Source organism: Marmota marmota, unplaced genomic scaffold, assembly GCF_001458135.2.
Source record: "Marmota marmota marmota unplaced genomic scaffold, marMar, whole genome shotgun sequence".
NCBI lineage: Eukaryota > Metazoa > Chordata > Mammalia > Rodentia > Sciuridae > Marmota > Marmota marmota.
In genome coordinates, this window is record NW_025999983.1 from 6,297,883 (window position 1) to 6,322,968 (window position 25,086).

Genomic DNA, 25,086 nt, shown 5'->3' on the forward strand with positions numbered 1-25,086 from the left:
TTTGTACCTAGTTCAAAAAGCAAGGAGACATGCATATGTCTTTTGAGTGCAAACCATTAGTTATGTGGACTTTTTCACTTCAATTTCAGGCTTGTGGAATTTTTGTTTTTAAATCACCAATATTACAAACATTGCTTTCTACCTTGGGAAAAAAAAAAAAAAACTCCTATTACTGAGTGATATCAACAGAGTTATTCATACATTTTCCTCCACCTCCTTTTTCCCCTCTGTAGTGTAAATTATTTTCTAGAGATCACTCCTGAGTAGTGCGTGGGTATGTTCTCCATCTTTCAGAACACAGCATCACTGAAATCCAGTGTGTAGGTCACTGCGTTGTTGAGGTTCTCCTTTTGTTATCACAAATGTTGCTACAGCTATAGTCTGTGTGCACCTGTATTCTCATACTGTTGTCACAGTACCATTGAGATGGACTCTCTACAATGGGGATACTGTATCAATGGGAAAATGTCTGTCTATTTTAATGGCTCCAGTTTGGTGGGGGGTGGGCCCTGGGGCCCCACCCTGGCGAGGGGAGTGCTCTTTCCGGAGCCACCTGGCCCCACTTTACTGTTTCCAGATTCCCTCCTGAGAGCGGGAGCTTCCCTACCCGCTGCAACGCCTGGGAGCCGCAGGCCCTCGGCCGCCTCTGCGAGGCGGGAGGTGGAGAGCTTCAGCATCTTTTCCGGGTTATATATTTGAGAAATGAGATTCCATGTTGCTTTTCATTTCTTTTTTTGAGTCAGGTTGAGCAGCTTTTCCTATGCTTAGATCTCTTTGCACTTCTTTTTCTCAGTCAATTTAAAGCATCACCTTTTCTTTGAGGAACAGGCCAGTGGACATTTTCTTCAGGAGGATGCCTCCCTGGTAACCTGCCCTGCTGACCACAGCAAAGGTTGGGAAGAAAAGAAAAGTTGTAAAGAATATGGGCAGATTCGCTTTAATTTTTGCTAGATGTTTGCCACCAAGTAACTTATAACCACTGTGAGAAAACTGGGTCTGGTTAGGATCTGCCTCATTAAAATGTGTTTTGTAGATTTTGTTGTATTTTAGTTAGGTTTTAAATACCTTTTCATAAATTATTTTATTTTTCATTGACCATGTCACCAACGTCCTTAGGATCTGGTGGACTCACAGGTGAATTTCTTTGTTTCTCCTTCGCTCTGTTTTAGTGTCTCTGAGCATGGCTGCCTATGCTGGTCATTTAGACACAGCATTCCTAGACACTTTTATTTTTGAAAGTGCCTCCTGCTATGGAGAATTTAGGTATTTGTCTATTTCGCTATTTAAAAAGAATGGAGCAAATAAGGGCAGGGGGACAGATCTGAAGCCAGGGGGCGCTGTGCAGCGTGGTGAGCCACTCTCCTGCCCAGTACTGCCCATGCATGCTTCCAAAGTGCTCGCTTGTGAGAAAACAGAGTTTGGTCTGTAGCAGCATTGTTCTTCATGGCTCATTTTAGCCTTTTAAAAATTTTACTGTGGCTTCAATTATAAATGTTTCCCCATGTTATGTTTAAGGAGACTTTCAAATGGCATAGACTATTTTTTTTAAATTTTGCAAAAGCAAGTTGGATTATCATTAGTGTTAGCTCAGCAGAGATGCGCTCTTGCTTTCTTCTTGCTTTGTTCTTATAATGCACTGAAATGTGATGGCCCTGCCCTCTGCTCAGCCCCCATCGCAGGGCCACTGTCCTCCATTCAGGGTCTCTTCAAGGACGGTGCACCACATGATCAGTGTTGCTGACCTTCTACTTGGGCTTACATTGTTGGTTCTACCTTTAATAATTTGTGGATTATTCCTAAGTCATCACCTGTTTTACAGAGCTAGTTTGGTTTATATGCAATAGTTTATCCGTCATGCCTGTAGCCAACCACAGGGCATCTGCCGAAGGGTAACTGTCAGGTCAGGGCTGGGGCCTCAGACTGTGATGAGAGTCTTAGGTATTTGTCTATTTCGCTATTTAAAAAGAATGGAGCAAATAAGGGCTGCAGGACACACCAAGGGAATCATCTGAGATACAGACCTCAGAAAGACACGAGACGTTCCCAGCATCTCTGGGCCTGTGCATCAAGTCTTCATGAGGCCTAATTGTTTTCCTATTTTAAGTGACAGCTTTGTAAGTCCTGCTATTGCTCCATAAACCAGTGAGTCATTTGCCTCTCTTGAGGTGCACGCAGAGCCTCAGAGAAACCTCATTCAAATCCTTGCTCGCATCATAACGAGGGCGAAGTACCCAGCCTTGGTGTGTCTTGGGCTTATTTTAGGTATCAGGAGATATGATTTTATTAGTTGTATGAATCCATTAAAATAATGTCTTATAAAATGTCCTTAAGTTAGTGCTGAAGAGAGTAAGCATTCCACAAACACTGGCTTTTGTTATTTTGATTGTCATTTAAACATGCATTCCCATGTATATCTAATGTGTGTGCTCATGTCTGCAGCTATGTGAGTATTCACAGAGAAACATGTATTTGCACATATTTAACTGGAGGCTAGTGTTTGCTATAACTCAATTCACAAATCCACTAATTATCACACATTATTCACTTATCCATCTATCTGACTATGTCTTTTCTTGGTTTATTTGACTTCACTTTGGTTTACTGAATGTAGAACAAGACATGTTTAAAAAATAGTAAAACTGAATTAGAAAATCAAAGCTTATCAAATTATAAACCGAAACAATGATTGTCAGAACGGATTGAAAGCACTTGCCACAGTCTTGTGCCATGGTGAGAATAATGGAAGGTGACATCAGCGTCTGTGAATCTTGTAAATAAAATGCATTAATAACTTGTGTAGAAAGCTTTAAAAGGGAGGGCTAATTCCACAAAGGAACTCAGAGTGCATTGAAAGGGCAGCTTTCTGGAGCCTGCCCCCACCCCCCCACCCCCCCGGAGGCTTTGAAATCTGGGCCAGATCTGCTGTCGGATGCAGCAAGGTGGGCATGTGGCTGCTCTGGCGAATCTTGGTGTCACCGATGTTTCCTGGAAGGCTCTTCACCGACCTCAGCGATCTAACCATGTAAAACTCCTGCATCTCACAGGCCAGATCCCAGTGCTGTCTTTGGTTTCTGGAAGATTAGGAGGGGACCTTGTGATGTCTCTGAACAGGGTTGGAGATATCACCATCCCAGCTTAAAATGCCTGGCCAACTTTTTTTTAGGCCCCTGTGAGGGCTACTAGTCATTTTTAGAATATAGTTCCTCCAAAAATATTATAGCAAGATCTACTTATGTATTTAGGGGCCTTACCCCTGAAGTCAGAGATTCCTTTCAAAGACAAATTTCCTACCTGACCACAGAGGTGAGTTTCTCTGGTACTGGAATCACAGTCTAAATCCACTCCTTGACTTTTCTGGCCTTAGAGGTCTGAAGGAAGCCTGGAAATGGGGCAGACTCGGTGGTGAATACTTTTGTGAGTTTTCTTGGTGGCTATGCTCCTGTTTTGGCATTGGCTGAGGGACTTTCTGATCCCCTGAGTTGGAATAAGTCATCATCTGCTGCACGGAAAGATAAAGGGAGAGGCAGCTGTTCTGCGCAGGCAATGTTCTGGAATGTTCCTCCTTCCCTTGGGAGATGGAGCCGTTTACCCTCCCCTCCTCTCTTTCCTGCCCCCATCCACCCAGGACAGCCCTTTCCCCACCCAGCACTCCTTATTCAGTGTCTCTTCCTTTATAAGGAAATAATTTTTAAAAATATGAGACCAGCTTCTGGGACAATTACTCAATATCCAAAAATAGAGGATACAAGGAGAATTAGCAAATGATTTTCTAAATTACACTGGTCCCACAATAGCCACAGAGTAATGTGTGTACATATGTATGTGTGCATGTATGTATGTATGTATATTGCTAAATGATCCATATCCCAAATGGCCTGTTAATCATGTCTGCAAACACTCATTTCTAAACAAATATCTAATACTTATTATTACCAAAACATACATAATTAGATTTTTTTTGTTTGTTTATTTTTTTGTTTGTTTTCCACCAATCTACCTTTTGGGGGTCTTTTAATGTTCATGAGCTAAACACCTTCAAAGCTCAATTGTAGACATTTACCTCTTCGAGGTATGGCTTGTCAACAATGAACCAATCTTTTTTATTGACAATTTTTTTATGATGACAATAACTGGTTTAAAATTCCTTCCAAGTATAAGCTCTGCTCTCCTAGTGTGAACTCCTCATTAGACCAGACACTTTATGATACTTTCTAAAGATGGGATGCTGAATTTTATTTCCCCAAGAGTCACGATGAGCAATGATTATAGCCATCCTGAGTGCTCCCTGTACCTGAGATGCCATTCTTGGTGCGTACATGTCTATGTCCATCTAATCTCTGCAAAGCTTTATTGGAGTGGACAGTGTTATTCTTCCCATCTTCCAAAGGAGGAATTGAGCCACATAAAAGTTAATTAAGTTGCACATCACAGTGCAGCTAGTAAGTTACAGAGCCGGAGTACAAAGCAGACAGCTGGGGCTCTACTGCTTATGCTGTTTATGGTTCTGTGAATTCTTGAACCTGCAACAACAAAGCAAGATATCTTAGGAAGTTCCCTGGAAAAGAAGATCAAAAGAAGACTATCTCTGATGTTTAGCACTGTTCCTTATTTAAGCCAGCTGCACACCTGAAAAGGAGGTATTGTTATTCCTGTTTTACAGAGAAAGGAGTCAAGTCTCAGGGTAGGTCACAAAGTAACCCAGAAGCAGCTGAAGCCAGAGCCCCATGTTCCCACCACTTGGCCACCCTGCTTCCTGCTAGGGGTTGATTCTCAAACCCAAATGCATGTTTCACTCATGTGGAAGGTTTAAAGATCTCCATGCCCAGGCTGGGCTTTGGGACAATTAAATAATAACCACTCATGCTGGGCATCAATGTTTGCTAAAGTCCCCAGGCTTAAGTCTGAGAATTACTGCAGGGGTGAGCCTTCTATTAAAAAAAAAAAAAAGCAGTTATTTTCAAGGTGAGAATTAGCATCAGTAAGTGGAAAACTGCTCCCTCTGCCGAGGTCTATTTTGTCTGTGAGTGATTTGGTTGGATACCCCCTGCACAGGTCTTTCAGCAAATGCTGACCAAGTTGAAAACAAGATTGTCAAACATAGGCCAAACAGCCTATTTCCAGAACCTCTGATAAGACTTTGTATAAATGTATGGGCTTTGGGGAAACTTCTTCATTTTTCTGAAATATTTGCTGACTCTCTGCTGCACCTGCTATTATTAGACTTTGGTGCTGGGAGTTATTTTGAAATGCCAAATGATCCTCTCTACCTGCTCTCGAAACCAAGTGTCTCTCACTAACTTAGTGGAACTTCATAAATTTAGGTTGATTTGGTTTGGAATGGTGCTGTAGAATCATATGAAGTCTAGGCATAGAGTGCTACTCTCATCTGTTCTGAGCCCTGATAAAACACATTTTCTGTACCTTCAGGGTGACAGGCAGTGACTCCACCCTCATTTGGATGTGCCTTTTGTATTGCCACCAGTGCTGTCCAAGTGCATCCGCTCTGGGGTATTTTGTTGCTGTTCTTGCTGATTTTCTAATTTTTTTTTCCTTTTTTACTTTTCTTCTCTTAAGTCACTTTTTGTATAATTACAGTTTTCATCTAATTTTAAATGGAATTTCCTTTCCATCGAGTATCTCCACTCACCAACTACAGTCCATCAGGGTGGTCGTTGTCTTTACTAAGCAATATTGCAGCAGGAGAGAGGTAGTTATAGACTTTGGGAGGTACTAAAATATCCCCGATGCCTGAAAAGTCAAAAATCCTGAGTTCCAGATACCTATTCGGGGAGCTAAGTATAAAGACAATATGATTTATTGTATTTTGTCTTGTAAACATAGTTGTCCCAGATACACACACACAAAAATCAAGTCAATATAATCCCTAAAACCATATCAGAAAAGTAGAGAAATATATTAAAAGAAGACTTACCAAAGAAGATATGCAAGTGGTCAATACATATAATAGAAGTTTAATATAATTAGTTGCTAAAACTAATTTAAAGCATTTTGTCGGGTGCAGTGGAACATGCCTCTAATCCCAGGAACTTGGGAGGCTGAGGCAGGAGGATGGCAAGTTCAATGCCAGCCTTAGCAACTTAGTGAGGTTCTAAATAACTTAGTGAGACCCTGTTTCAAAATAAAATATAAAAAGGGCTGGGGATGTGGCTTAGTGGTTATGTGTCTCTAGGTTCAATCCTGGTAGCAAAATAAATCAAACATAAAATATAAAGTGATGGATGCACATTCTAAGAGAATATAAATTCATATGTTTTCAAGATGCAATTTGGCAATTCATATTATAAGCTTTAAAATAATAACAAACTCCCTAGAGGCCTATCCACATCACATTCACTTTGCATCTGTCTGTGTCTCTCTGAAATGTGCGGCCCCCGCTCTTCAGAGCTCCTACATCTCGTGTAAGTAATAGTTTGCATGAGAAGGTGGCTCCAGGATCGAAAGCAGGATTTAAATCCCTGAAGTGCTTGTGGTCCAAAGACAGTGCTCTTTCTGCCTCAGAATGAATTGAAATTAAATCAAACTTCCTAATTTTCTGAGGTTAATGATGGACTCTTCTGTTTTGTTTTGGGGGGTGATTTAGCAATTTTGGTAATTTTTCTTTGATTTCGATGTGTCAGGAGACATAAAGACAGAGTAGTGACCTAATTTCTCCAACCAGAGCGACCCTGAAATTGCAATGCCTCCACACAGTCGAGCTTTATTTCTGATAGTGTTGTGGCCCCGTGTGGGTTGGCTGTGGGGCTCTGCTCCACCCGCTCATTCAGGGACCCAGGCTGAGACTTCCACCATCTAGCGGTTCTGTCGTCCTCAGTGGCCTTGGTCCCTGTGTGTCCCATTCATGGGGCCAGGTGGCTTGGGAGATCAAGCCCTGCTCCACGCTGGAGAGGGATCAGAGACCAGGGCCACAGAGGGAGCCCATCACTCCTTCCCACACTGCTGAGAGCAGAACCACGGCCCAGCTAGCCACAGAGCGTGGAGGGGAGGGGTGGGAGGCAGGGTCTGGGGCGCCCAGGAGGAAAAGCAAACAGGACTCAAGCACACAGTCCTGACGCTGGTGGGGGGTGGGGAAAGCAGGGTTTATTGATGGTTCTCCGGCTTTCTTCTGCTGGCCTGCAACAGCAGCTACTCAGTCACGTCCCTTCATTATAAGGAGTGACTGGTACATGGACAAGGAACAGAAAAAGAGCTGTAAGACAGAATCAATGGTGTCCCCAAGCCCATTCCAACTAGGTCGACAAGGCCCTGTCTGCTCAGGTACCCATCTGGCCGTGGAATTGCTGCCTTTATGGAATCCTGCTTCCAAGGCGCCAGGGATTTCACTTTGGTTTGAGGCATGTGCATCTTCAGTGAGTTGGAAGGCAGAGGGGGCCAGGTCCACGGAGGCAGGCACAGCACTGTGGCTCTCTTGGCCTTTAGGAGGAGCCCCATGTCCAGCGGACCTCACCCGGTTCTTCCTTTGCTTGAATTTCTGCTTTCCAAATGGACTTGTTTCTTCTTTTCTTGTGTCCTATTAAATAGCTAAAAATAAAAGTCTTTAAAAGATCATTCTACCTTTGTTTTATAAGGGCAAAAGTAAACCAGTTTCAAGTCTGATTTCATTGCTCATCCAAGGAGAGCTGGGAGGAGGTGGAGGGGCTGAACACAGCTACAGGAGTGGCCTGGAGCAGCTACCTGCAGGCTTTAGCCTGCTTATTAAAAGTGTACATCCAAGCTCCTTCCCCTGCCCTGTGGCCGTCAGCACAATTTTTGCATCCATGCTTTCTACATCAGGACAGAGGGAGCTCTCCTGAGGCAGGAAGGATTATAACAGTAAATGAATATTAATTGACCTTTAAGTGTATCATTTTAAGTAGTTGGATGTAGTCTGAAATTTATGGTGAGCCACCGCATGCCCACACAGTGGTGCTACGAATGAATTGTGGAGGTAAGGACTTGTACCATGACCGAGAGCCTGGAGAGGGCTACCAGAGCACACCTACAGCCCACAGCCTCAGGTGACCTCCCCGTCACAGCCTCCTCCTTCCTGCCTTGGTGCATCCATCACCTGACCCCTCTTCATGGGGTCACCACCTATGAGCACATCCCTACATAAAACCAGGATTCACCTGCGCTTAACTTTCCAACGTTGCCTGGAGGAGTTCACCAAACCTCCCTCTCCAGAAGCCTGTGAGGAGTGGTAGTACCACTAACAAGACTCTCCGAAGGCAGAACACATTATTCCAACATTTCGGTTTGCATTCTTCTTTTTTTTTTTTTACATATATTTTTGTTCATTGAACTGCATGATGGCTCTGTGTATGTTTATCTCCCTCATCTCAGTTGTCAGCAGGTAGGAAAGTAATCTAACATCTTTTTCCTTAGTTAAATTTCAAGGGCACAATCAGAGGTATGAAAGCAAACCAGTGATCATGAATAGCTGCTCAGGCGACAAGATGGTTTTATTGTAATTTGGCAAGAATCAGAGTCCGTGTTGTGGTTATGAAGTTTAAATGCACAGTTTAAGGCAGTGCAGTGGCCCATGCCTGTGATTCCAGCACATGGGAGGCTCAGGCAAGAGGATCACAAGTTCGAGGCCAGTCTCAGTAGCTTAACAAGACTTCCTCGATTAGTGAGGCCCTGTGTCAAAAAAAAAAAGAGCCTGGGGATGTGGCTCAGTGATAAAGCAAACCTGGGTTGAATTCCCTTTGCCAAAAGAAAATGAAGAGGCACAGTTCGCTTCCTGTATTAAATATCCTTCATTTGTCAGTGTTGCAAGCATTCAACCAAGAGCTTCACACTGGGTCTTGTGGGGGATCCCACCTCAGCTTGTCCCGTGATTAGAATCAGAGCGTTCTGATCTCAGAGAACCACCCAAACAGACTGAGTTAGCACAGCTAGAAAGATGCTTGGCTGTGTGCAATGTCAGACCCACGCTCTAGGTCTGAGTGAGGAAGGGAGGCATGCTGTGTGTTCCCAGGTGACAGGCTCTTGCAGCAGGTCTGTCTGTAGCCTCCAGGTCAAGACGATTAGCTTTGAGACAGAAGTTGGATTTTAAATCCACAGTTCCCGACTCAGAGGTTGGTTTGTTGATTGTTCTGGTGGTAGATTGTGTTCTGATCACATCGCCGCCACCATCAGCGACACCCTCCGAGAGCGTGTTTCAGAGCCTGCTGGTGTGCTTCAGAACTCGGCGTTCCGTTGGCCATTTACACACACACACACGCTCTCAGTAACTGCGACGGGGCCCTATTCCTCAGTGTGTGCTGTCTTGCGTTAATGAGACTCCATGCATGGAAATTGGTATGAGCTGGTGACCTCCAACTATCTTTGAAATAATTAATAATGTGCTTAGAGGGGTTGATTTACATATTTATGAGAGTGGAGACCATTTGGTTCCTAAGCAGGACAGTGAAAAAGTTTGATGTTTTGAATGCAGACCAATTTAGCTGGAGGAGGAGGGGTTTAACTTTCTAATGTCAACCTGGAAATAAATACATGACCCCCCGCTCCCAGTCATTACGCTGTGTGTTTCCAGTAAGATCGGAAGGCCTTCCAGGCTCTCCTCTATAGTCTAACTGATTCTACTCAGGAGTTTGGAAAAATCATGTCTTATATTTTCTGCTTTTTGAAACTTTACCAGCTATCATTTTTGTTGAAATTATTTACTGTTAGAGGAAAATGCTGTCGGAGACAGAGTGGGAACAGGAAGAGGAATGCGGACGACGTTCAGGGACTTCAGGACAGGGCCCTGTCTTGCCGGAGGTTGTTCTTAGCCTCTCTCTCCCTTCTCCCCTCCAGGGGCATTAAGAGTTCTTTCTAAGGCTTATGTGTAAGGATACTCTTGTAACTGGTCACTGCATTAGTTGGCTTAGGCTTTTAGAATAAAAACAGACAAGGTGGCTGAAACCATAGGAATCTACCTTCTCACAGGGTGCAGGCCACAGGCCCAAGATCAAGGTGCCAGCAGGTTGGCTCCTCGGAGGGCTCTCTCAGGGCTTGTGGAGGGCTGCCTTCTCCCTGTGTCTGCCAGGGTCAGCCCTCTGTGGGCTCTTCTTGCAAGAACAGGGGTCACATGGGCTAGGGGCCCACCCAAACAATCTCACTTTACCTTAGTGACCCCTTAAAGGCCTGTATCTAAATACAGCCACACTTTGAGGCCCTGGGATCAGAATGTCTACAGATGAAATTCGGGAGGAACATGGGTCAGCCATCTTCTAGATTCTGAAATAGTTTTCAAATATTAAGTGCCTCCAAATTCGGAGGGGGTCAATTTTACCAGAACCCTGTATGTATTCTGCTCTCCTTGGTTTGACTACCTCGTCCTCCTTCCCCGTATTGGTGTGGGCTGGCTTCCCACGCACCGATACCATGTGCCCAAGAAATACAGGGGCCTTCTGCCAAGTCTCTGATTGCAGCACCTGACTCACTGGTGAGCATTGCAAGGAGGACCCTTTTTATTTCCATCCTTTCCAAAAGTGAAAATCCAGTGATCTTGCTTGGCGGTGGTTGGGGGCGGTTAGGGGAATGTGCAGTCACATCGCGGGTTTTGGTTCTCCAGGATGGATTATCAGGATCTGGAGCCTCTGAAGAAGATTTTAGTGTTGTTGTGGTGGCTGTTTAATACACCAAATTGCTATAAGCAGCAGAGCCCAGATGTAACAGCACAGCCGTGATTGCAGTCAGTCTTGCTCAGGGTGGGCGGTTCAGCTGGGTGGGTGTTATCTTCCAAGCAGTGTTTCCCATCGGGCCTTGCTCATACCTTCGTGGTCAAGCCTCATCCCACATGGAGTGTCCATCTGGAAGAGGGGGAAGAAACTGTCAGTGAGTCATCCTGCGAACGGTACATACCTCTGAATACTTAAACTAGGGCACGGTCACTTGGCCACACCTGCCTGAAAGGGAGCCGGGCAACGTGGTCTAGATTAAGGCCGGGGATACAGAGAAGAGAAGGATTTAGGTCAACACCTGGATTCCTCTGGGGTCTTTGTAGCTCAGATTGCACGTGGCAATCTTGGTTACACATTCACCAATCAGGTCTGTGGGCCAAAGGCAGACTTTTTAGTCAGAGGCACTGATTCAGTTACAAGCCTGCTCTGCTGGATGTGCTGATTTCCTCAGTTTGCAATGGAAGTAATTCAAAGATATTTTAATCAGATTATATGTAAAAATGACTGGCACAGTTTCCGGCACCTAATAGATATGACAGCTTCTCAGGTGCTAGCAATCACATACGCCAGGTTCAGAATGAATTCTAGAACGTTATGATTCACATGGGAAACCAGAATCTGCAGCTTGGGTTTAATTGACATTTTGTAGTTAAAAAGTGAAAATCTAATTTTCTTCTTGACATTGTCTGAATCAATACATTGATAAATTGTGGAAATAATTAATTCCTTTGAACCAGGCATTAACATTATAGGAAGTATAAAATGTTATATAAATGTTAGATTGTAAAAACAAAACCTTGGAAGTTACTGATTGGAGTTCTTATTAGAATTCTTAAATTAGATATACACTACATGACCAGATTCACCAAACTTCCTGGGATGGAAAGGGAGATGTGGGAATATCAATAATCACCCTGAGGGGGCATCTATGGCTTGTGACTTCTCTTCTCTTGCTGGTAGCATTGGTAGGTTGCTTCAGCTGCATTGTGAGTAGAACTTCTAAGTGCTTTGTTGAACATTCTGTACTCTAAATGGCCTATCAGTGAGTGATGAGTGAGATTCCTTCATCTGCTTCTGGACCATAATCAAGTATAGTATTGAACAAATATGTCGTCTGAAATTTGCATCTCAGTGTTCTCAGAGAATCGAGAGGTTCATCAAAACAGCTGGCCTTTGGATTATCCAGCAAAGCCCAAGAAGAACACTTTACAACTCCTATCTCAATGTTCATATCATACTTTAAATCTTTTGTTTATATGTATGCATTAAAATGTACATAAAATAGCAGCAGTACTTGGGCACATACTCAATTTTCTTTTTTTTTTTTTTTTTTTTTTGCTGATAGGTGGTTATCAATCAAAATTTAAGACCAATTGATCTAGACTTAAAAATTTTCACTGCTACCCACAGAAACATTTTATGTCAAGATGTGTAAATATATAAAGTATAGTCTTACATGAACTGGGAATAAAATCACAAAATAGTAACGTCACACTCTGATATTTTCAATTTTAATCTATTTCAGAAGCATTTGAATCATCCCAAACAGTTAAAACTTAGCCCTGTTTTTTAGAACCTTCAAAGGACAGAATAATTGTCTTAGGTTCTCACTTAGTATTTAGTCATTTAAAATAATAGGAATCCCTTTCCATCTAACTTTTAAGCATAACTCATGTCTTATTCTGTAGAAAAAAAATATTAACCAGACTAGATTTGAATAAAGTTGAAAAATAAAGTGATCCATTCATTCTTCCAGATCAGTCATTTTTTAAAAACTTAATAAAAACATCCTAACAGAAAACACATTTTGGATATACACTCATGATTTGGAATGCCACCACCAAGGACACAAATACAGGGATACTCTAGGGATAAACTCAAGGACAGGCGCCCACCCCCATCACACCTGGGCATGCAGGTACCACCTTCCCCTGACAGACATTCAGAAGACCCCTCCTCTCTTCCCTCCTAACCCTCACCAGGATCATTTGGTTTCCACTTTGGAACAGTGGCCTTTAAAGAGCTGTAGTTAAAAACTTGTTAATAGCCTAAGTCCATGGCTCACTTGGCCATGTGTGAGTCCTGGCAAATCCCCTAGATGTGCTTATATGTTATTCAGAAATACATGGCTGCAGTTGCAGCTTTGTCTCTGAGTGACAGATTTTCTGCTTTGCTGGTCTTTCTAAGAGAAATGGTAACGGGTTGCCTGGGTTGTTCTTCGAGACCTGCAGCAAGATACATTCAGTAGTTAACATGTTCTAGGAACAGGATGACTACTGTAGAAATAGTCCCTAACTGTGAGTCACAAGACTGGCCCTGACTCTGCCCCCAATTAAACACCTTATTAATTTGGTGAGACTACTTACTAGATACCACATACCAGGGAGGCCTTTTGCACTTAAGCCTGATGATAGTTCAATATGGTTCAGATTGATGATCACATTTTGCAGGTGAGGAAACTCAGGGTCTCAGATGCTAAATCCAAACACAAGCCCCATGGGACTCTGAAGCTAATTTCCTCTCTTCACCTTTTATTCATGAAACTTTTATTTATTCATATGCCCAGGGCTTCTTTCACCTCAAAAATGCTGTGATCCTTGTCTGGTGGTCTCTAAACCAAGAGTTAACCATTTACTGCTTCTATGAAATTAATCAGCATCAGAGTGAATGAACACAGTGAAATCAATATGTGGAGAAACAGCCGCTAATGAGTGTGTAAAGAACAGGGCATCCCAGTCCCTCTGGGGTGTCTTCTGACTGGTGTTTATCTGACTGGGTCCCATGGAACCACAGGGAGGTGCTGTCCAGAAGTTGTGTCAAGCATTATTTTATGCTTAAAAGAGTGTGTGGCCTGACATGTGCAAAAGTTGTACCTGTTACAGAAACTAAGGGTCTCATTTCCATATGTCACCAGGGTCACATTGGGCCAAAGAAGGGGAGGTCTATAGTCCCAAGTCATGACAGAAACTGTTTAAAGCAGTTTAGTTTTTTTTTTAATATTGTATTTTCTTTTTTGATAAATAAATGAAAGGACTAGGCATTTTATATTGTGAGTTAAGAGAGCATAATTGCAAAATGCCAAAGACCAAATTTTAATTGCTCTCTATAATTGCCATAGGAAAACTTATGCTTGTTACTGGGAAAAAATGCTGTGTGGTAGAGAAGAAGAGAAGCCCCCAATATAATAGGACCAGAGCAAAGGAATCTTGGGCACATCACACTCTAAAATGGCTCAAAGCAATTTTTCTTTGGATTCCTTACTTCTTATTTGGATTTGAACATGCCCATTTTGGAGAGACTATTTACTTTCTGTTATTCACTTGAGTGAGATCAGTGATCCTGGAGAGGTTTTATTGTTCATGTATAACTAAGCAAGTAGTAAAAGTCTTCGGGCTTAGAGGGAGTAAGAGCTCTTGCTGGATGAAATAACACCACCATCATCAGAATTTATTCACCTAATATACCTCTTTAGAAGGTACCATTTCTGGAATTAGCTATTGTTCTGGGCTGTGTACAGCTTCTGTGGCTGTCATCGTATCAACAGAAGAAGTAACTACCTGTAAAGTGTGCTTAACTGTAGGTCCGTGCTAAGTGTAGCACACTGGGTATAAATCAGCAGCAGCCTAATTCAAACTTTATTTTCCAAAGCAAACCTCTAGGCTGCAATTTTGCTGTTCTTCTTTCTGATCTAAAAATAAAAATAAATCAAGGTAGAAAAACAGCCATAAAGCTGATAATGAGATTTGCAAGCAGCTAAGACATGATCTAAATCATCTGAAAACTTAGAAGTCCTACTGTTCACTTTCTTTTCTGCCCGTAAGCTGGGAAACCCCAGGGCAGGGAAGGAAGCTCCCCCTTGCCTTGAATGAGAAGGTGGGTACAGGCACCTCACTGTCCCAGCCTACACCCCACGAAGTGGGAAATGCTCCCATTAAAGCAGCACAGAAAATCGTGACATTTGGGGGGAATGAGAACAGTTAACAGAGATGTCCTGTTTACCAGCAAGACTGAAATGAGACCCGAGTAAATAATAAGCATTTCAGAAAATTACCCAATTACATATTTAACCACTCTAAGGCATTCTTGTCTCCAGGGAAAAATAGCATACATTTTACAAAATTGCTTGTAATTGTGAATTGTGTATTCGCCAAGGAACCTGGTGTGGTCGTAGGAGGCACATTTGTCAGAGCTTAGCAGTGGAGTCTTTTTTAAAAGGATTTTGAATATAAGAGAAAACATTTTCAGTGCTTTCCTGATGCCAATAAAATATGCATTTAAGAATACTTGACATACTCTTTAAGAAAAGAGTACAGAGCTATTTTGATGCCTGAGGAATTTAATACCAAGTACCTAGAATTGGGGGCATTAAGCCATTGTTTTAAGAACACATTTTCCTTCTGAGTCTGTAACTGCATTGTAGGGGATGGATTTTTGAGTTGCAGACACTAGTGATTCATATTACAGAAAGCACCCGAAGATGTCTGCTGTTTTTATTTCACTTAGCAATGCATAATTTCTGAATTCTTAAAATTTATACAAATAGTTTACAATAGTTTTCTCCAAACATGGAAGTAGACCTTGATTTTCAAACAAATAAGATATGGGGGTCACATTTTGGGAAAAGAGGTGAACTGCAGGTGGCACCTTACTGAACAATAAGGTGTGATTTATAGTATCTGAGCCAAATCAGACATGGGTGTAGGACCCTGTACATGTGCAGTGCCCCTGGAATAGGCAGATCTTATCACAATGTCCATTCTGCAGGAGGGTCTGCCTGCCTCGTTGCAGAAGAGATAAGCTCACCCCCCCTCCCAGGGAGCTGACAGTTCAGGAGGGTTATCAAAAACCAAGCAGCGTGTGATTACTGATTTGGATGAAGTAGAAGTGGAGGAGGTGGACAGAACAGGGAAAGGAGCATCTTGAGATGAAATCTTGGGACAGGAAGAAGCAAAGTAAGCTGGAGGGATACAAAGAGACCAGCGTGGCTGAGGCAGAAGAGACTGGACAGGGAGCAGGCCCTGCAAGCCTGCACCCTGGGGTTGAGTGGAAACTTTGGTCTTTATTAAATACTCTAGAAGTCACTTGCTCAAAGTTTAAAGTAGGAAAGGTAGCAGGATCAGACATACATTTTCAAAAGAACTTTCCAGTGAAGGGAGGAGAAGAATGGAGGGAAGGTTCAGTGCTGGCCCTGGGGCTGCTGGCACTGGCTGTGGCAGAGAATCCCAAGTTATCCGCGGGCAGATAGGATAGACTGGTGAAGGGCAGATATGACAGACTGGTGAAGGGCAGATAGGATAGACTGGAACTGTTGGAAGGAAGAATCTTGGGCACATCACGTGGAAGGAAGGAAGGCAAGAGGGTGGTGTTGAAGACAACGCAGAGGTTTCTAGCCTCAGCCTGGGGTGGGTGAGCACTACAACAAATCACCCATGAAAAGATTCGCTTTCAGTACTTTAAGAAAATTATTGTTAAGATTCATTGGAATGAATGATGTTTGATCTAGTGAGTCTGGGCTTATAGTCAGATCATAACTTGCAAATGTCCATGAATAATGTTATAGAATCCCAAAATGCCCAGCAGATTAGTTTGTATTCAATTTAATGGGGATAATACTGCACTTTCTGATGGAATGAAGTCCTGGGCCTGCTCTTGCTGCATCGGCTCTCATGCTGGGTTCAGCTCACCCTGCAGGCAAAGCAAGAAACATCAACAGAACTTCTGGTAGAGCTGCCATTCAGGACATTGGCCGCTAACACAGTCTCCTGTCTGTCAACTCGTGGGATGACTTTCTCTCTGCTCTAAGACTCTTCTTTAGGAACAAAACCATCTGAAGCTAATATAAGAAGAAGAGAGATTGCTTTTAAAGAGGCAGCTTTAACCCAAAGACCCCTTCTCAGTCTCCAGGCATCTGCCTTACCTGTCTGCTGCTTCCAACCCTTGCCATAGACCAGTCTCCTTTACCCTTCAACTGCAGAGCAGAGACATGCCCACATGGCTTGTAGGCTTAGAGAACACGTGACTTGGTCAGATGAGTCCCTTGGTTCAGAAATATTAAAACATTCACTTTGAAATACGGATTTTCCTGGACCATCCATATGCTTCCTGTGCTGTGGATAATATAATAGAGATCAGCATGTTTCCCATCTTGGCCACTGTGAAGCATATCTTCAGCATCGGTGGTATGGTGTGGCATACGGCTTCTCCATGCCTCCTTTAGTCTTTATCCTCAGTAATCTATTTCTTGTTCTTTCTATTTTGCAATAGCATTAATCTTATTGTGCTTGTATATACTTGTCTGGCTGTCTCAACTCCTTTCTGGAATGTGGCAAGAAAGAGGGATACATTATAAATACCATCTGATAATAGCAATAGAGTTTCTGGGTACCAGTGTGGTGGAGAACTCTCATGGCCTAGGATGTAGATGCTTTTCAAGCAGTGGGACATAAGGCACATGGAATCACGACATGTAGGCACTCGTTCCGTATGTGGTTATTTAAATCTAGATCTACCTTGCTTAAGATTATGCAGGATGAAAATTCATTTTCTCGTGATCATAGAGTGATGTGACCATGTTTCAGGACTCCATATTAGTGCAGGTTTAGAATGTTTCTACCGTCACAGGCATTACTGTTACCCAGCGTCATGACGGATAGTTTGAAATTTGTTCACTGATCACTTGAAAATAAATTGCAGACTAAAAGGCCCAAACTTAACCTTTTGGTTCTTTCTGGGTTCACTTCCAATGCTTCTGTCTTTGAGTGTGCTTTCTGGCCTAGCTTTGTAGCCGTCAGCAGATGAGTCTTACTGTATATCTGAATTCTACAGGAACCTAAAATTCCAAATTCCCAGATCCTTCTACCCTGTCCACACAGATCTGGATTCTATTTCCCAACTAGTGGTCTAACTACTGCCCTGTGCCTCTGAAATCTCATCAGCCTCGTTCTCTCCCATTATCTTCCAGAGTGCTCCTGTGTGAGTGGCTTTGGATGTCTAATACTCACCCATAGACATTCTGGTTCCTTCTCTCAATCATGGAATGCTCCTCCCAGCACCTGGGCTTACCCACTTCTCAACAGCTCCAGACACCTTGGTGTCTCTCCCCCAGGTTCCCCTCAACACCCTCATCTTCTGATGCATTTTGGAATCCTTACCTTTCCCTGGTATAAGTGGTTCCTGATATCTCCAATTAAAGTATAACACCGCAAAACAGCCTTTAAATCTTGTTCTTGCCTTGGGTTCCCTGTTTTTCCTAGAACCAACCTCAGGAAAAGTCCCTTCCTAACTATGTATTTCATGGAATTCCCAAAGTAGTGTAAGTCTTGGACCATAGTTAGTACCTCCAATTTCTGACTATAGCTCTGCTTCTAGCTCTGTGTAAGCTTGGGCCCTCTCTTTGCTATGCAGAATGGTTTCTTAATTTATAACATCAGGGGATTCAGATAATCTGTTGCTGACAGTCCTGCGAGATGAAAGTTCTGTATTTTCCTGAAGTCAGTCTTCTATTTCACTCTTGGGTCACTGTGTATCTTGATATGCAGCTCTTAGAAATTGCTGAATTTAATTTTTACAGTTGATAAATGTAATGATTATCACTTAGCATGTGCACATCTCGCTTTCCTTAGCCACCTTGCCAGGGGGTCTTCTGTGAGGTTTTACTACATGCACAAATCCATTCACGCAGGCATGTGCCACCTTGGAATAAACCAGCTCAGCACACAGTGCAAATAACAGAGATGTAAAAGTAGACATCATTTCCTCTATCAGTGAGCTTCCAGTGTCATTTAGAAACAGACACATAAGAAAAGGACAATAATAATTGATTTATTAGAGGCAAATACCCACTATATTTTTGCATTGTATCAGAATATTTGCTACATCACAGAACCCTTGACTCATTCATGTCAATGATAACAGTTTGGATATAGGTACACATAGCTGAAAACCCACAAATATTAAAAAATATCAGCAGCATTTGATGTTCGATGCTTTTAAAGTATATATGCTTCTACTCTTGATGCTTTCGTGTTGAATTTTATTATCTTGAATCAAAGTACTAGAGCTGAAATTGAGAGGGAAGAAGATCTTTCTGATCTTTACAAGTGTTGTTGCATTATCTTTGATGCATCATTTCCTTTAAAATAAAATGTAAAAGTGCAATTCCAGAGCACAAGGGTATGTGTGGGTGTTGTCTAGTTGTCCTCTGGCTGTGGTGTGTGGTTGTCAAGATTGATGTGACTTGGTATGACATTGTGGCATCATTTTCAAATTCAGCTTCATCTTAGAATGTTCCCAATTAAAGTGTGAATGACAGTAAAACTAATTAAATTGAGAAAAAGGGTATTCATAAGTGAATGATGTAAATAGAAAATAAAGTTAGCAATTGGCATTATGACCACAGGATTTTTTTTTTCTATAAAGAATGAGCTGTGTGGCCAAGGGGTAGATTTAGAGATAAGATTCCATTTGATTGACAAGCGTGATTTGTGATCCAATAACTTACATGGGGCCCTTATGCCTTGTTTACTCAAAGCACACAACATCCTTCAATCTTATCACAGCGCTTCTGTTGCCTTGGTGATTTATCAAATGTGCTGACTGGTCAAACTTTAGAAACCTGAATGCAGTTTAATGGTAGGTGCACATATTTCTAATTCCAGGAAACCCCCAAAATACACTTGAAAAGCCACTCATCGAGTCTGCAATGCTGTGAGCATGGGCTGGGCAGCCTTTGACAGAAATGGGGTCGTGTGAGCCGAATAACGGAAAGCCGCCTATCAGGGTCTGAGTTAAGGCAAATACATGGGAGTCAGTGAACAGAAAAGGGAAATTGAAGTATAAGTCAGTAGCATAGACAACACAGCCAATAAAACAGGGGCAGTGAATGGTACAAAGCTACCCTGCTACTAGGATTTATGGGATTGGTGAGCATCTTAGGAAGTACAGAAGGCACAAAGAATCTGGTTTTCAAAGTGAAACCAGCTGTTGCAGAGTGTCATTTCTAATGGCTTTGCAGTGCTTTCCGAAGTTCTTAGAAGAGCACCTGTGAGTAGCAGTGATGCCACCTTACAGTCCAGACACTCCAAGAAGCAGACTGGCCCAGGAAGCCCCCCAGGGTGCCCGGCGTGTGACAGGAATCTAGATATCAGTCACGGGGAAGGACACAAACAGGCCCTTGACATTTAGTTAAATGCTTGCCATCCTGACCGCGCGCAACCTTCAGGGCTCTTGGTGTCTTCTTTAATGAGCCATCTTTTACATGAATGAGCTCATTTATACATGAAGCCAGTTTGCTTCACACAGACTCCCAGAATTTTAGATTAGAATTAGGGTTAGGCTATAGGAGGGAAGAAAAGAAGGAAGAAAGGAAGGGTTCTTTTGGTCTTGTCATATGATAAAGGGATCTGAAGAAAGAATAATTTGAAGATTACAAAGAATAATTTGGGGAACAGTGAGCAGTGCAAATTCAAAGCTGATAGAAAAGTTTTCTTCAATAGAACGTTTAGCTTAACTGATCTACAGGAACCATGGTTTTGAAGTAAAAACCATTAGTTTTTTTTTTTTTATTTCTATGCCTTTAATCAGTTTCATCATATTTTATCACTTTGATTCCCTTCTTCATCAGTTTCAACCCAGCTGATTACTAATTTTCAATTGCTGCGAGTCCTTTTCAAGGTTCACATTTAAATTCCCTGGTGTTTTGTCTAGCACCACGCAGCCACCATCTGTGGGCAACAGAGGGCCAGGCACAGTTTCTCTGGGGAGAGAAGCATCCTCTGGCTCAACTGCGATGTGAGACATTCTGAACCAGCTGACCACCAGGAAACTGGCCGCCAACAGAACCCCTAGTCCTGGTCAATGGAAGGGTGGACTGCGATGTCCTGGGCGGAGAAGAGTTGTCACAGTAATGTTTTTATCATCATCACAATGACCCTGCAAACACTGCCACAGGCGCGGTGCTCCTTTATGTACTGCTGGTCTCTGTACTGTGGGCTCTGTGGGGGCAAGTGCGACCGTGGACTGAGAGTATTCCCCCAAATTAGTGTTGTCCTAAGTATGTACAGACTTTTCATGTCTTTGTTCCCTAAAAACACCCAGTATACTATCTGTTTATACACATTTACACTTATTAGATATTGTAAGTAATCCGGAGATGATTTCAGGAATGCTAGAGGATGTGCACAGCTCATATGCCAACACTATGCCATTTGATATAAGGACTTGAGTGTCCCAGATTTTGCAGCAGGTGTGGAACCAAGCCCCCTGCATGCCAGGGGACAGCAGTGCAGAGTCATTCCTATGTGAGGAAGTGCTACCCTAACTCTCTTTCGGCTAGGAATGAAATGTAGGTTTTTTGCACACAACAGGAATACATATTCATAATCCTTCCATGCTGCTAATGAGTCCCCTTGGTGTTAACAGTTATCAATCTTTCCAACTTATCACAATTCCATGACTACCTGAGAGTGACTACAGTCCTGTCATCTAAGAGGTCACCAAGCAGAATGTCAGAGGTAGAGCAGGGTTTTCTTTTTTTTTTTTTTCCTTCACACCATTATTTATTTATTTGCATAGATTTCTTCTTATTTAAAGGGTCCTGCGCTTGCTTTCACATGGGTACAGTGTATTGGTAACAGTGTTGTCTGGGAGAACTATTGCAAGGAGTATAGATGATAAAAAGAATAAAAACTTTTCCCATCACATAAGCTCCTTGATGGCAAGAAATTGGGCTTTCTTGTGACAACTGCGTCCCCAGCTGCTTGAGAAGCTCCTTGTATACTATAGGTGTATAATATTATCACCAAACAAGAATAAAAACTTTAAGTCAGGTCACATGGTGAATAAAATATTTACATGTTTAGACTTTTGTCAGCCATACTCCTTGCTCTGAAAGGAAAAGAAAAGAACCTTCCCTGTTAGGTCACTCTGTGGACAGTGGAACACTGGTGCAGTTTTTCCCCAGAGAAGAGTCTTAGGCCAGACCCTGAGAAGGTGAGACATTTTCCCTACAATCTGGGGGAGAGGATAGCCCTCACATTAGGCTCTCTGGAAAGGACTCTGAGACACAGTAGAGAGGACAACATCATTCAGTGTCCAATGTACCTTTGGATCTACTGATCATTCCCTGTAAGTCACTGAAGCTTTATCTCCACCCCAAGTTCTATCTGCATTCCCAGTGACCAGTCTGAACCCCATGTGACCCCTATGCCCAGTGTTCCAGTGTTCACACAACTGGAAAGAGCTGGAGATTGTACACAATGGGGTTCACCCGTTTCACTTTAAATTCCTCATGAAATGTGCACTCAGCCCCGGGTCATATTGCTCCTCTCTGGCTAACCAATTTCCATGCTTCTACTCAACTCTTCAGAGCTTGACCTCTGCCCTCTGACCTCTCACAACCCATAACCTCTCTTGCCCTTGACGCCTGTCCCATGACTGTACATGTCTATTCTTAATGTAAAATGAGATCATGGGAGCCATCAAAAGGGACCTCTTCCTCTGACTCAGAGCCAGAGCTACACCTGCTTGACATCTGCACTTGACATCTTAGGCTCCTTCCCTTGCTCTGGCCGCCAGCCTGCCCTCCACTGGGTTGCTGGCTCCTGTACTTTCCTCCCCACTGAGGGATTTGCTTCTTCAAGCTTCTGCTCTCTGGCCTTGGCCGAGAGTCTCCTTCCCTAGCACATCTGCTCCTCCCTTTTACAATGTGCTCTACTTCTTTCATGCTCAGTGTTAGGGCTTAGATGTGAGGTGTCCCCCCCAAAACTCACATGCCAGACAATGCAGGAAGGTTTGGAGGAGAAATGATTGGATCATAGTCATGGCCCAATCAGATGATTGATTCCTGATGGGATTAACTGGGTGGTGGCTGGATGCAGGTGGGATGTGGCTGGAGGAAGTGGTTCCTTGGGGGTGTGGTTGTGGGGCATATATTTTGTATCTGGAGAGTGGAGTTTACCTCTCTGTTTACTGATCATCGTGTGAGCTGCTTCTCTCTGCCACACTCTTCTGCCATGATGTTCAGCCTCACCTGGAGCCCAGAGGAATAGAGTTGGCCTTCTATGGACTGAGGCCTCTGATAAATTTTTCCTCCTCTGCGGTTGTTCTGGTTGGGTTCGGGCTTACTGAGCATTTTAGCCAGCAGTGGAATAGCTGGCTAAAACACTCAGTAAGCCAGCAGATGGACAAGTGACCAAATGGCAGACAAAAGCCATCCGTGAACCACACGGCCCCTGCCAATACCTGTTCGATTTCTTTATGCCTCTTTGAAGAACTCCTTCCAAGCCTGAGTGCCATATGCTGTCTCACTTATTCATCTCCCTTTCCGTCTTCTCCAATTCCAATCTGACTTTTGGTCCCTCTACTCCACGGAATATTTCACTGGATAAAACAAATGGCAACACCAATCCATCATGGTGATACCATTTTATGGAGTGCTTCCTATGGGCTTCCATGTCCCCTTGCCCCCTTAGGGTTCTTCCTCTCCTGGTGGTGGCTGCTTCCAGGTCTTCTGAATTCACTTCTCCTCCTCCATCTGACTTCCACCTCGCAGACAGCTGCCTTTCCTCAGCACTGCCTCAAGTACCATTAATGTAGTCCTGACTTCAAGTTTTTACTCAGTTTCTGAGCCTCTGAATTTATACTAAGCTGACTCCTGGAGAACTGTACTCCGACTCTCAGAGGCATCTCGAACGTAGCTGGTCTCAAGTCCATCTTGATTTGTACCCCTCCCTCCCACACAGCCTCCAGACCTGACCCTCCAGCCCTGTGTGGAGTCAGGGAGACCATGGGCCCTGCCGACTCCAGAAGCCTGAGCAGGACTTCTGACTCCTCCCCGTCTGGTGTCTCAAATAACCTATCATAATTCCTGTGGATTCCTAGGCCCAAAGTTTCTCAAATACTGAGACTTATCCCCATCTCTGGGGAACCAACCAAATCCAAGCCTCTATACCATGTGCTGCCTCAGCTAATGGCACAATCTTATCAATGGCCTCGCTGCTTCCTCCCTCGGATACACTGTGATCCATTGGCCACACCCAAGCCAGGCAGTTTGCTCTCCCTAAATGCTCTCCTTAGGAAAAAAACACAAGTTCTTCATGAAACTTACCAAGTCCCACAGGATCTGCCACCAACCTGGCCTCCTTTCTGAGGCTCCAGAGGCGGGCCCTATTCCAGTGCAGGGCCCTGGGTGTGCCTCCCTGCTACCTGGCCGCTGCCTCTCCGTGCCTCTGCTGTGTGCCTAGCCTCATCTTATCCTTCAATTCTCAGTTTTAACAAGTCTCATAGCATAGACACACGAGCCAGATACCTTGTCAGAGCTTCCTGTTTTTTTCCTCTATACTCCTTATATAATTTACAGTTACTAATTCATTTGTTAGTCTATTTGATGTCATCACTCAGAATGCAGGAGCTATGTCCCTCTGCTCACAGCTGAATTCTTACTACTTCTCAGGGGCCTTTAGCCACACAGTAAGAGCCTGGCAAAGACAACCTGTAATATTTAATACATATAAATATCTGATAGCGTTTGGACTTTAGTATTTATGCTGCTATAATTCTTAACTTACAATCATGTCATTTTATGTTCTCACACATTTAAAGGCATCAACGTAATTTAAAACTTAAATATCAGCATAAAATTTACAGGTAATCATAAATTTGTAATGCAGTACAGATTTAGTGCTAGATAACAAACCTAGCCATTATTTGAATTTCAAAAATGGGAAGGCTTTAATATTTGATAGGCATTGAGTGTACAAAGCTATTCAGCTGGCTAATAGAATACGGCTGATAAGAAGCATGAGTGGAGCACCCTCCGTGACTTTCCCTGGGAGGAAGCAAACAGAAGAAGCCCTGCCTGAAAGATTTACTTATCTTCCCCCTGGTAGCAAGTGACCAGGTGAGGAGAGAAGACATTCTGGCAAGAAAACAGGCCTGCAGGAACGTGTGTTCTAAGCTACAGGATCCTCGTGGTTTGTAAGCTGGTTATATCAAACCTTTTTTACACATCCCACCCATATAAATCATCTGATATTGATGGCTTATCACCAATAGAATGAAAATGAGTACACATGATGCTTAAGGAGAATCATTGCAATGACCACCGTTAGCAAACCGCCTAATGTGTGCACATGAATTTCAGACTTCAGTAAAAGCCCATCAGAGAGTTTCTTCCATGACTTCGCTGTATCCCAGGCACCTGTTTCTCTGACTAGTGAAACAGGACGCAGTCCCCTCCGACCTGCATGAGGAAGCACGTGCTCTACACAGAGCCTGCCTTGGCATTTCTATGGCCACGCCAGACTTCTCGATGCATCCATTAAATCAACTCAACAGGCAGAACTTTCCATCCTGACTTTGAAGATATGAACTCATTTATGGAGAAGAAAAAGCCACAGTGCCTCATTTATAGCTATTTAAA

General features: G+C 43.1%; 1 protein-coding gene across 9 annotated transcripts in view; it reads left to right on the top strand.

Moving 5' to 3' along the window:
• The window catches only part of Prkn (parkin RBR E3 ubiquitin protein ligase), a 1,173,661-nt gene that overhangs the window by 767,151 nt on the left and 381,424 nt on the right, over nucleotides 1–25,086 (top strand). The window contains exon 8 of one of the 9 annotated variants that reach the window (XM_048805867.1): nucleotides 20,373–22,390. The exons of 7 other annotated variants lie outside the window; for them this stretch is intronic. In XM_048805867.1, the coding sequence (XP_048661824.1) occupies nucleotides 20,373–20,470 (98 nt within the window). In that variant the 3' untranslated portion in view covers nucleotides 20,471–22,390. Of the gene's footprint in view, nucleotides 1–16,962; nucleotides 17,043–20,372; nucleotides 22,391–25,086 lie in introns of those variants that run through there. One more of the 9 variants, XM_048805868.1, reaches the window with a different exon arrangement.